The sequence below is a fragment of the Notolabrus celidotus genome, chromosome 20 (assembly GCF_009762535.1).
Source record: "Notolabrus celidotus isolate fNotCel1 chromosome 20, fNotCel1.pri, whole genome shotgun sequence".
Classification (NCBI taxonomy): Eukaryota; Metazoa; Chordata; class Actinopteri; order Labriformes; family Labridae; genus Notolabrus; species Notolabrus celidotus.
Genome location: NC_048291.1, coordinates 26,664,234 through 26,676,311, shown reverse-complemented (window position 1 = coordinate 26,676,311; position 12,078 = coordinate 26,664,234). Strand labels below are relative to the sequence as shown.

Sequence of the window (12,078 nt, the reverse complement as noted above, 5' to 3'; positions counted from 1 at the left end):
CAGTACCATATGAAAAATATTTCTTATTTTTTCTTTTTCCAGCTGTATAGTTACATTCAGATATTAAGACAGCAGAAATAGATTACAAAAGTAAGATACAAACCAAAATGTCCACTCCAAAGAATATAAATATAAACAATGATACACATGGACAAACAAGAACAAAAATAAATGTTCATAAAAGTAGAGAAGACATGAACATCATAAATAAATATTGATTCATTAACTCTAATCCACTGAAAGATATCACATGTCAAAGTACAGGTGTGAAGTCAAACCCAGGAAAAAATGGTGCATGATCTTGGTCTGTGCCTAAATTAAACATCACTCTCTATTGCATTAGAAAAGCCGGTACATGCCTCCATCTTGTTGTGACAGTTTCTCTTTGGAGTCTTAATTGGTATGTCATTTGTTGCATTTGATGAATGTCCCAAACCTTCTGGATCCATATATTGTAAGAGTGAGGGTCTGGTTTCAACCAGCGTATGGTGATGCACTTCAGGGCCGCTGTGAATACATTATTAAACAAGTACTTTTTGGCCCTCCCATTCAGGTCTGGACTTACTTTTTTTAATCTGGCTTTTAACTTTAAATAATTACATTTTAGCCCTCAACTGCATTATTATAAACATTGTATTAACAACAATTATTTATCTATTTATTTCTTGTATTTATCTGATATTTTTAACTTTAACTTATCTTTAACTTTTCTTTCTACTCTTACCCATTTTATTAATTTTACTGTAATGATTTTATATTATTTTTAAGTATTTCTGGCTATGTTCTTTTGTGAATCACTTTGGGCTGCATGCTTGTCTGTATGAAAGCTGCTATAAAAATAAAGTTGAGTTGAAATTGTGTCAAATGATGCATTAGGATCAAAAACAACTTCCCACATTGCATAATTTGCACTGGAGCGTTTTAAGGAATCTAAAGGTTTTTCAAGCAATGCAAGTGATGCTGCTAATTTAGTCTGTGAATGCAGTCCTACTGTGCTCACTCTTCTTTAAATTTCTCAGCTTTCTCGTCTTGATTTTCTGTGATATGTATTAAAATTTAAGCCACTTATAGTGGAATACTTCAGCCGACTGACAGAACAGCATGGTCTCTGTACGGCTGAAAATATGCATTATGTGTTAGCAGAAATCATAAAAGTGTCAGATGTAGTTTCACTTTTTGAAATCAAGTAAAAACAAAAGTTTTAGTCTCTGAAAGTCAAACGTTGGAATTTCCCTACAGCATTTGAACGCAACATTTGCAAACTGCTTTGTCATGAGTTCTGGTTTCTGGGATTTGTAGTTTTACAGCTCAGTTAAGATGTTTGAGTGCAGATTTTATGATGTGCCTAAAATAACTCCAAACATTCAGATACACACTTCTTCAAATTCACATTCAGTTTTATTTCCATCCTCCTGTTTTGAATATTTGAGACCTTCTGCTTCAGAAAGTCAAACAGTTCAAAGTACAGAAGCACATGATTGTGGTTTTGGTAGATTTTGTTTTCAAACTTTGGATGAAAACCCTTCTTTACCTCTGCTGTGTGACAGGCAAACTCATGTACACACATGCATGCAAGTATTTACAGTGTGTTTAAGGAAGAGTGAGGGGTTAAAGGTTGACATCTCCAGGTTTGGAGGGCTGTGGGGGGGCAGGAGGAGGAGGGGGTAGAAGTGGCAGAGGGAGAGGGTCAAATATTAAATTTCAGCCTGACAGCATTCAGGATTTACTGGGCGTGAGAGAGAGCACATGGGAGCAAGGGAAGACAGTAAGTGACCTACAAACAAGTTTAAATGTCTTAACTTCTCCCACACGGCGGATTAACACTTGAGCAGCCCCCTGAAGGAGCCACGCTGCTCCCTCTGCCACCTCTCCCCTCCCCACCTGGAGCTCAAAGCAGGAGGAAGAGGAGGGGTCGTCTGGACGCTATGATGAGGGATTTGATACACAAACTGTCTCAGACGGAGGGAAGGGTCAGAGCAAAAGGCTCCCTGAGGTGGAGGTACAGCGGGACAGTCATGGTGGAGGTGAGATTAGTTTGAATCAGCAGCTCGAGGAGGCTCAAGAGGAGGAGAGCAAGTCTGGTTTCTGCACGGCGTCCTGGAGAAGGTGATAAACTGATGATGAGCATGAAGATGAGTGCATGCAGGGACACTTTTGCATCATGTGTAAATAAAACAGTCTGAAAAAATCACTTTTTAATGTCACAAATTAGTATTTTAATTGCATACTTTCAAATTACACAGCTTATTGAACTATTTAAAGTATTTTAATATCATCTAATGTTGTCTGATATCACAGATTAGACATGCAAACTCTGTACACAACTTCAAGAAGCTGCTAAAAACTACTTTTTAATCAAATCTAACTTCTATTTGATGTTTCTTTTACTACATTTGTGAAGTTTTATATACTTAAGTGTATTTTAATTGATCAGTTGTCTTATTTAAGTTGTCTGTTTTTACACTGATATCACTTTCAGCTGCATTTAATGTTCTTAAAGCTGCTATAAATTAAGTTTCTTCATATTGTGAATTCAAATAACAAAATATCTTCTCTTTCAGGAAGTTGCTGGACAGAATTTCCAGAGAGAAAGATCTAAGGTAGGATTTTCTGTCAACATCTCATTGATGAGTTCAGTAACGATCTTACAAAGTATTGATAGAAGTTGATATATTTAATGCACGCACTTTAAACAATAAAAAGAAGACACATCAGTTCATTTACAACCATTTCAAAGCTTCCAGATTGGCGTTTTTTACAATCAATAATTTGTTTTATTGGAGCGTTGCCATCCAAAAAGTTCACAGCCAAGCCACACAGCTGCTTCTTCAGCTTCCTGATACATGTGAGAAAACTGTGAACAATCATCTGGTGCCATAAAGTCCACAGTAAATATTCACAGAGGTGTTAAATCAGCGAGGGAGAGGGGTCGTCGTTGCATTGGCTTCTTTCTGCAAACAGTAGAGGAGATAAAGAGCAGGTTGAAGCTTTCACTCCTCAGACAAACAACAACATTTAGAGTTTCTGTCGTGTGCTCTCTGGCGGCACCTGCTGAAAGAAGAAGTCCCTGCAGGCGACTCTTTTCCCTCCATGACAGTTCCTTGGCTTCTACTTCTTCACATAGTTTCTTTGTTCGCTGCAACTTTATAACCGTTCTTTGTTTTTAAGCTGCCGCCTGTAGTTTGTGAAATGTTCCCTGGATGCCAAGCTAACCTTGATTTATTCTCCTCAGAGCAAAGAGACACAAAGAGATCAAGTAAACCAACAAACACAAAGAGGACAAGATTGAGAAAGATGAATAATCAAGACAAGGGAGGAGGAGGTACGGGAGGAGAGGGAGGCGGAGGGCAGGCGGAGGACAAGCAGAAAGCTGAGGGTGTTGGTGATGAAGACAAGCACACGAAGGACAAGAACAACAAGCTGGAGAAGGAGAGCAGCGAGAAGGAGCCGGGCAAAGAGGGCAAGAAGGACCGCCGCCGCTTACAGCTGAGGAATGGCTGGGCTCTGACGGAGCGCCTGGCTATCAACGTGTCAGGGATGCGCTATGAGACGCAGCTCCGCACCCTGGCGCAGTTCCCTGACACTCTCCTGGGCGACCCAGAACGTCGCCTCAGATACTTCGACCCCCTGCGGAACGAAGTCTTCCTGGACAGAAGCAGAATCTGCTTCGACGCCATCCTGTACTTCTACCAGTCAGGCGGTAGACTCAGGCGGCCTGCAAACGTCCCTCTGGACATGTTCCTGGGGGAGCTGCGCTTCTACGAGCTCGGAGAGGAGATCATCGACCGCTACAAAGAGGATGAAGGCTTCCCCAAGGAGGAGGAGAGGCCCTTACCCACTAATGACTTGCAGCGCCGCCTCTGGATGCTGTTTGAGTACCCGGAGTCGTCCGGCGGGGCTCGAATCATCGCCATCATCAGCGTCATGGTCATTGTGATCTCAATCCTCATCTTCTGCTTGGAGACGCTGCCCGAGTTCAGGAATGAGAAGGAGCTGAGGGAGGTGAGGATGGTTTGCATGACAGAGCTCCAGAGAGGATTCATAAGTCTGCAGGTTGATGTCATCAGACAAACACGTAGAGAAGGGAGGCGCCCAGGTGATTGAAGAACAGGCAGGTGGTTGACAGGGTGTGAAGAGGAGAGGCATTGCCACATGGAGGAGGTGATGAGGTGAACATAGAGGGATAACAGCCGGTGACAGGTGTCAGCTTGTCAAACAAACCGGCTCTTTCAGCGCAAGTCTGTGATATCATTATCTCCTCTCTCAATCGGAGGGAGGAAAAGGAGAAGAAAAAACAAGAGATATAAAAGAGAAAACATGGAGGTTAAAAGTTTAGAGCGAGGGAAGGCAAAGCTGAGGAGAGAGTCGGCATGGGGGAGGATTTTCCTACGAGTATTTTGGACTTGTCGTTAAACTTGATCCACTCAGATTCAGGAGAAGGAACCAAAAAAGAAAAGAAAAGTAGGGAAAGAGAAGAAGTGAGGTTTACCTCTGAGGAGAGACACAGTGGAGGTGATGTGTCAGACTGCCATGAGGCGACTGCCAGAGCAAGTGCAATCGGGTGGGATGGATATTTCAAAGGTAGTGAGAAGAGATCGTCTGGAAGAAGCAAGTGTGAAGGAAAGGGAAGCAGATGAGCGAGTCTCACGTTACCCCTTGGAGATCTAAAGGGCTATATATAGTGAAAGAACAACCCTTAGGGCACATCAACACATAAACGAATGTCTATATTAATAAATGGCGTGACTCATAGGCTATGCACGAAAAAAACAGCATCGAAAAAGACGCTCGCAGATCAACTTTTCTGATGACCGCCACGAAATCAAATTAGCCTCGCACACACACACACACACACGGGTAGCCTGGAGACGAGGAGGACTCGGCAGAAGTGATACACAGCAGCACCTGTTAGATTTATGTTCCCCATCACCACCAACGCTGCTCCTTTACTACCATACATAGATACACGGGCTCGTATGATCGCAGTATTTGAAGCTTTGAAGGCTACACTAACAAAGATCTGCGAGCAAAGACATCTCTGAGCAATCACTCATCACCAGACGGTGGAGAGATCAACCAATCAGATGTGATTTACTCAATCCTGATGTGTTTGATAAGACGAGATAAACGTCCTGTAAGTCTGCAGCCGTGGTGTCAGTGATGAGGAGGTTGCAGTCGACATCAAAGTGATAGACCAGTTAGCAAAGGTCGACTTCGGTGAGCACTAATGGGGATGCTGAGGTGATGAAGGCAGGCGGGGTGTTAGCATAGCAACACAACAACTGCATCCCAATTTAGGGGCTGCCTCCGTCGAAGGGATGCATTAGGGGAATCCTTCGAAGTCCAACATGTCCTGTGATTATTTGCAAAGGAGGCCAGCTAGCTACCTGCTGCAAGTGACAGGGGTGGCGCTTTGTGATGCATTATGGGAAGCCTCGTTTATATTCCTGGACTGACTCTACGCTGCCATCATGATCGGAGGGTCCAGGTCCGGCTCTGCAATACTCGCTTGTCGGCAGTGTGAATTCTATGCCAGTCAGATCTCCAGTTTCTGATCCTGACAAGATCCGTGGTGATGTCGAGCATATCATGTTAAGCTGGAGCAGATAAATATTGCCGTTGGTCGTACAGCGATTGGTACTAAGAATAGAGAGGAGACGTCAGAGGAGATGGGATGTACAGCCGATGGACAGGGGTTGCGTTCCACGTTGTTGGACGCGTAGCTACATTTTGGAGGAGGTGCACGTCAGGCTACATGTGCAGGCATGTGTGTAAGATAAGATAAGATACTCCTTTATTCATTCCCCAACAGGGAAATTCATGGAGCTACAGCAGCAAACAAAAAGGTGTACAGAACAAGAATTTAACAAGAATATATATAGAAATAAATGTCCTCCACAGGGTCCAGGACTGAGCTGGCCTTCTTCACCAGTTAGTTCAGTCTTGCTCTCCTGTATCCTGTCCGCCCACAGCAGGTGTAATCCTTCCAATGTGGCGTTCGTGTCCGGTGTTAGCTCTGTTAGCATGATGCTACTCTGCCAGTATTCCCTCTGGTGCTGGGTTAGCTCGTCCACCTTATCGTAGATAGATCTTACATTCCCCATAACGTAAGGTGGGTGGAAGGACAGGTCCGTGTTGTCTTTTCTTAGCTTGCACCTCAAGTACCAGCACGTCATCCTTGCCTCCTTCTCCTCAGCTCGCAGGGAACATCGAGCCTAGCATCGTTTAGCATCGACATGCTACCAGCTGATCTCGTATGGAAACAATGCGACCATTGGATACACGTAGGATACACTGCAAACGTAGCCAGCTTTGTGTCTATGGCCAACAAATGAGTCCTTAAAAGTCATGACAGGCAATTTCAAGGATGTTGAGATTACGAGTCTTCCAATGAGAGGCAAAGCTGACTTGATTGACAGGCGGGAGCACTGTAGCTGTTGGCTAGGAGGCTCAAAGCCCGCCTCTTTACGTCACAATCGCTCGACAGCAGCTATATGGCTCCCTCCGACAATTGGCCTCAAAACAGAGCTTCAGAAACAGATGGGTGACGTCACGGATACTACGTCCATATTTTATACTTTGGCGTAGGCTACAGCATTGATTCCTCTGTATACCAGACCGTCTCATTTCAATTCAGACTGAGTGGTCGACAGGCTACGAAGGCCAAGTGCTTTGAGGGATCTTGTGTGTTTCCATTTGTGAGCACTTTGAGTCCATTTCAAGAACACTTCGCTAAGCTGTTGCAAAGGTTTCTGAACATGCTGCATGTCACTCAAGGTCCCTTTTGTGGTAGGAACTGCATCTTCTAAATAGACTTATAGAAATGACAGTTGTTCTTAGTGGTCCAGGGGCCCCATGTACAAAGTCTTGCGTGGATTTCCCACTGAAACATGGCATACGATCAAATCCAACAAACCTCATATGCACAAAAGTATCCAGATGTATGAATCCGTGCGCAAGGATCAACAGCTGTAGAAACGTACCTAGGCCAGCCATGAAGTTGGCATGAGGCGCCCCACATTTCCACAGTCATTTCACTCTTGATACATCTGAACTTTGCAGTGAAAATGAGCGTACGCCACGTTTCTGTGTGTACGCACCCTTTGTACATGAGGCCCCTGGTCTTTGGCGTCCTCCAATGCACTCACTACACTCCAAGCATGGCGAATCTGAGACAGAGGCTTTACTTCTTGGAGAAATGTCTGCGGTAGGATAGAAGGGCAGGTTGCAGAATGAAGGAAATCCTCTCTTTATGATGCACAATCAAATGCAAACCCCTTTTCTCCTTTACATCCATCCATGTCATAAGTCCACATTGGGGTTGTTGGTGTTTTTCTCCTGGATGCATTATGTCGGTTGATCTGATCTTTTAAATGTTAGAGCTTACATCCTGATAGGAAATGAGGACATGATGTTGATGTACAGAGGGAATCATAAAACTATATAAATACATCTTGTTGGGTAAAATATGTGCTCTGATAGCAGCCCAGGCTCAGGGTAACTCTACCTGGCTTGTTAAAAGACACTAATGCCCAGACATCTCAAACCTGCGCCTCCTTCCCAGAAAGAAAGAAGCGGCCGGGCTAAACGAAGTGTCAGATGCCTTGGCTGAGTCGGTGTCTGCGGTGAAACGCGACCCCGCGGTCACATGAGCGTAATACTTTTTTGTTTGCGTTTAAATATAGAGGAAGTGATTTACATAAAAGTCTGAAGGGAAACTTAAAGCCAGCAGAGTGAAAATGGAGAGGAGAGGAAAGTTAGCACAGTATCACAGATCTCACAGATCCTGATGACTAATGTCATTCTCTGAATATACCGAGGACCACTCATGTGATTAACGCTTCTTCTCACCTATCCTCTATCTCTCTACTGTTTACTTCCACCTTGTTTTCTCCACGCTCACTCTCCTGTAAATAAAGTCTCCATGGAGATATTTATTATAGCCTTACCTTTCCCCTTTAGTCTCATGTTCCTCTCCAGCTCATGTTTGATGACCCTCACATGATTAAAATAATGCGACTTGTTTACGAAGCTTTGATTTGTTTAAACCTCTGAACTCTTTTCTTTTGTTCCCTCTTCTTTCCAGCAATTCACCTCCGTACCTCACCCCACCAACCCCAATGAAACCATCCTGGTCCCTCCTGTTTTCAACCCCTTCCAGGACCCCTTCTTCATCGTGGAGACAATCTGCATCTGCTGGTTCTCCTTTGAACTTGTGGTGCGTTTAGCCTGCGCTCCCAGCAAAGTGCATTTCTTCAAAGACGTCATGAACACCATTGACTTCTTCGCCATCATTCCCTACTTTGTCACATTGGGCACAGAGCTGGCCAAGGACAAAGGCTCCCAGCCGTCTGTGTCCCTGGCCCTCATTAGAGTCATCAGACTGGTGAGGGTCTTCAGGATCTTCAAGCTCTCTCGTCACTCAAAGGGCCTACAGATCCTGGGCCAGACGCTCAAGGCCAGCCTCAGGGAGCTCGCCTTGCTCATCTTCTTCCTCTTCATTGGAGTTATTCTCTTCTCTAGCGCCGCCTACTTCGCCGAAGTGGACAGTCCGGACACGGCGTTCACCAGCATCCCTGAGGCCTTCTGGTGGGCTGTGGTATCAATGACGACAGTCGGCTACGGGGACATGTATCCAGAGACAGTCGGGGGGAAGCTGGTGGGCTCCATGTGCGCCATCGCCGGCGTGCTCACCATCTCCCTGCCAGTGCCCGTCATTGTTTCAAACTTCAGCTACTTCTACCACAGAGAGACGGAGTGTGAGGACACCAGCCAGTACCAACACGTCTCCACATCCATGTGGGAAGATGACGGGGAGGACGACGGGGAGGAGGACGACGGAGATGAAGAGGGAGTTGAAAAAGTGCCTGAGAACATGGGAGATTACGCTCCCTTGTACGGGCTGAACAGCACAGGTACCTGTGCACCGCTCAACGGGACTCTCCTGACGGGACTGTGTGCCGGTCAGACCCCAGGTGATCCGAGGGGCATTAACTTCTACCTCAGAGAGCCTCTGGTCACTCAGGTGTGACACAGAGGAAGACAGACTGAGTGTTTTCAGATTCACACTGCCTCAAGAGGAGAAGAAGAGTAGTCAGACTGAAGGATGGAGTTAGATAGAGTGACAAGAGAAAGTTCATGTTTGTAACGCGTAGACAAAGATTCGCTTTGGCACAGTTCCTTCTCAGAGATTGAGGTTTTGTCATGTTTTCATCAGAACGTTTGACTCACACCCAGAGGGAAATTTTACTGCTCAAGGCTTCCTCTTCTAAGTCTCTGGAGACAAAATTGAGATTCTCACTTCAGCCTCATTCAAGTTTCAAATTGTTCTCATTAGTTCCTCCTAAAAAATCACTAGAAGAAATAGTTGAGACCATGACATGAGTCTTATTCGAGACTTAAATGAGAGATCTCATTAATGGCTAATTTTTTTTCTCTTTTTTAAATATATTTTTTGGCCTTTTTGCCTTTATTTGACAGGACAGCTGAAGAGAGACAGGAAATGTGTGGAGTAGAGAGCAGGGGAAGATGCAGGAAATAGTCGACTGGCCGGTAATTGAACCGGCGACCCCTGCGATGAGGACTGTAGCCTCTGTATGTGGGGCGCTTAGACCGCTAGGCCACCAGCGCCCAGAAGAATCTGCCCCTTTAGTTGTAATAATCTGGCTAAATCTGGTCAGCCCTTTTGCGTCCCATATTTTAAATAAATGGTAATCTCCATCTTTTGCAATTTCTCTCAAATCCACTAAATCTTTGTGAAGTGGTTTTGTTCCAAACAGACTTGTAAAGGAAGGACCAGACTGTGAAGTCAAAGAAGAGATCATTTCACATCTAAATATCAGATCTTGCAAGTGGTTCAAATGTTTGAATGAGAATTGTAAGTTTGTGGACAATTACATTGAAATCTTAATTTTGCAGGGCACTATAAATGTTGATGAAAAGATGAGCTCAGGCTCTTTCTTTGCTCCATCTGAGCTCAACTTGAGACACAAAAACTGAGTCTGACAAAAACAAATGGATGAGGTTAGATTGAGACAATTGAGACAGAGAGCTCCCTGATTTCTCCACCTGAGCTCAAAGGGAGTCACAACACTTGAGAAATACCTGAGAATCATTTCAGATTCTGACCAGATCTCCTTTTGAACTGAAAGGGAGACTAAGCTGAGACTTTTTGCAACTTTTTTCTGGAGGCAAGAATGAGAAACAGGAGACATAAGCTATAGTCTCATTTTGCTTTCAAACAGATCTCATTGTTGTCTAGGAGACATAACTGAAACACTTTTGAGATCTCCTCTCTAAATGTCTTTTCCTATGGGCAGGTATACAGAATAAATCTGTATTTCTCAATAAAGAATAAAACCATCTGCAAAACCTTGCAGGAAGTTTTACATGACATATCACCCGATTAAAGACAAGTCCTGACCCCTTAAAGAGCTGCATGCAGGAGGTTCCTTCACTTCATAATGACCTGACTGTGTGAAGTGAACCACAGTACCGTTTACTGCTCTGCACATGTGCAGAGGTAAACCCCATGCACAGTGAGTGCTGCAGGTGTTGATCCCCTGTGCTTGTCAGAGTTATGGTAGAAATGTGTTGCTGCAATCTGGAGCTGATGATTACCACAAAGAGATCGCTCATCGCCTGACGGTGGTGCGGACAGAGTTCATGTTGTTGGTGGTAAGCCAGTTCGCATGTTACAGTTGCATAGTGTCACAGATCCGGCCTGCAGAGATGTATGGTGAAAGATGATCTCAGGTCAGAGACGGTATAGCTCAGAGCCAGCTGACATTTATGGACTTGAGTGTAGTGCCTTGTGACTAAAGCAACACTGTACCCACAGTCCAGAGCAGGGTACGCTGCAGGGCGTGGCCACCTGTGTTAATTAAGACGTCCTTTAAATATTCTGACGGCTCATTCGAACCATTGGCTGCATGTAAACATGGACGACATGACGACATGCCTTCCTATCATAGAAAAGTGAAGCCAACATAAGGCTATAGTGGTGATGTATTTTGAACCTGAGGCATGCACAGATGAGATCTCCAGCAGTTCCATGACTACAGTGTCAGTGCTTTTTCGCGATTCAGCTCCGAGGATAAATCATGCACCCCGTGTTCGGAGGCTATAAACCTCAAAGCAGACGGCCGGGGGTCAAATTCAACCTGTTGCCCTTTGCTGCATGCGATACCCCACCCTCTCTTCCCACTGTCCTACTGTATCCTATCTGTGCTATCCTTTACATTAAGGCACAAAAAAATCCTCCATAAATCATTATAAGCCAAATAAAGAACACTGCAAAGTCACATTTGTCAATAGAGCTGATGAGATGAACACATAGATTAACCCATGTCCCATCTGTTGTCATGGGGGAGGCTTTATGTCCTGTATTGCAGCCAGTCACCAGGGGGAGCTGTGAGTGTTTTGGCTGTGAGCTGCCATGTAATCCATTTTTACACGGTGAAGGTTTCTTCCAAAACATGCTGATGGTATTTATTCTGTGTTATATCTGAGGCCAAACTAGCATCCCCATCAACATCCTACTTACTCTGATATATAGCTGCACCCTGCTAACCAAGCTAGTGTTAAAATTAGCATTCAATCAAGCATTCGCTAACCCGCACACGTCTCCGGTTCCTCCATCTCGTACAAATGTGATCCCTTTTGACCCAGAAAAACAAGATGTCAACAAACCAGGAGCTGATATACGGGGAGAGGATTACAGCCAATGAAACATTCTTTTTGGAGGTTGGGCCAGTAAACTTTATTTGATTTTTTAACTAACATTTCATTTTTAAATTCTGACTTATGTCTTGGAATTCGGAGATGAAAGCCAGAATTCAGAGAAAAAAAAACTATTTTCACAAAATTCTGACTTTAATCTCAGAATTCTAGAATACTTCCTGTAATCTTAAAATTCTACAATTATGACTGTAATCTCAGAATTCTAGAATTCTGGCTGTAATCTCAGAATTCTACAATTCTTGCTGTAATCTTAAAATTCTAGAATTCTGACTGTAATCTCAGAATTCTAGAATTCTGACTGTAATCTCAGAATTCTAGAATTCTGACAGTAATCTC

At 44.1% G+C, this 12,078-nt stretch overlaps 1 protein-coding gene across 1 annotated transcript; it reads left to right on the top strand.

The window, feature by feature from the left end:
- The first annotated feature begins 3,294 nt into the window (after positions 1-3,294).
- Positions 3,295-9,031, top strand: LOC117832630 (potassium voltage-gated channel subfamily A member 1-like). Its single transcript, XM_034711840.1, has 2 exons — positions 3,295-4,002; positions 8,087-9,031. The coding sequence occupies exons 1-2, from the start codon at positions 3,295-3,297 to the stop codon at positions 9,029-9,031; spliced, it is 1,653 nt and encodes a 550-aa protein (XP_034567731.1).
- Positions 9,032-12,078: the final 3,047 nt, after the last annotated feature.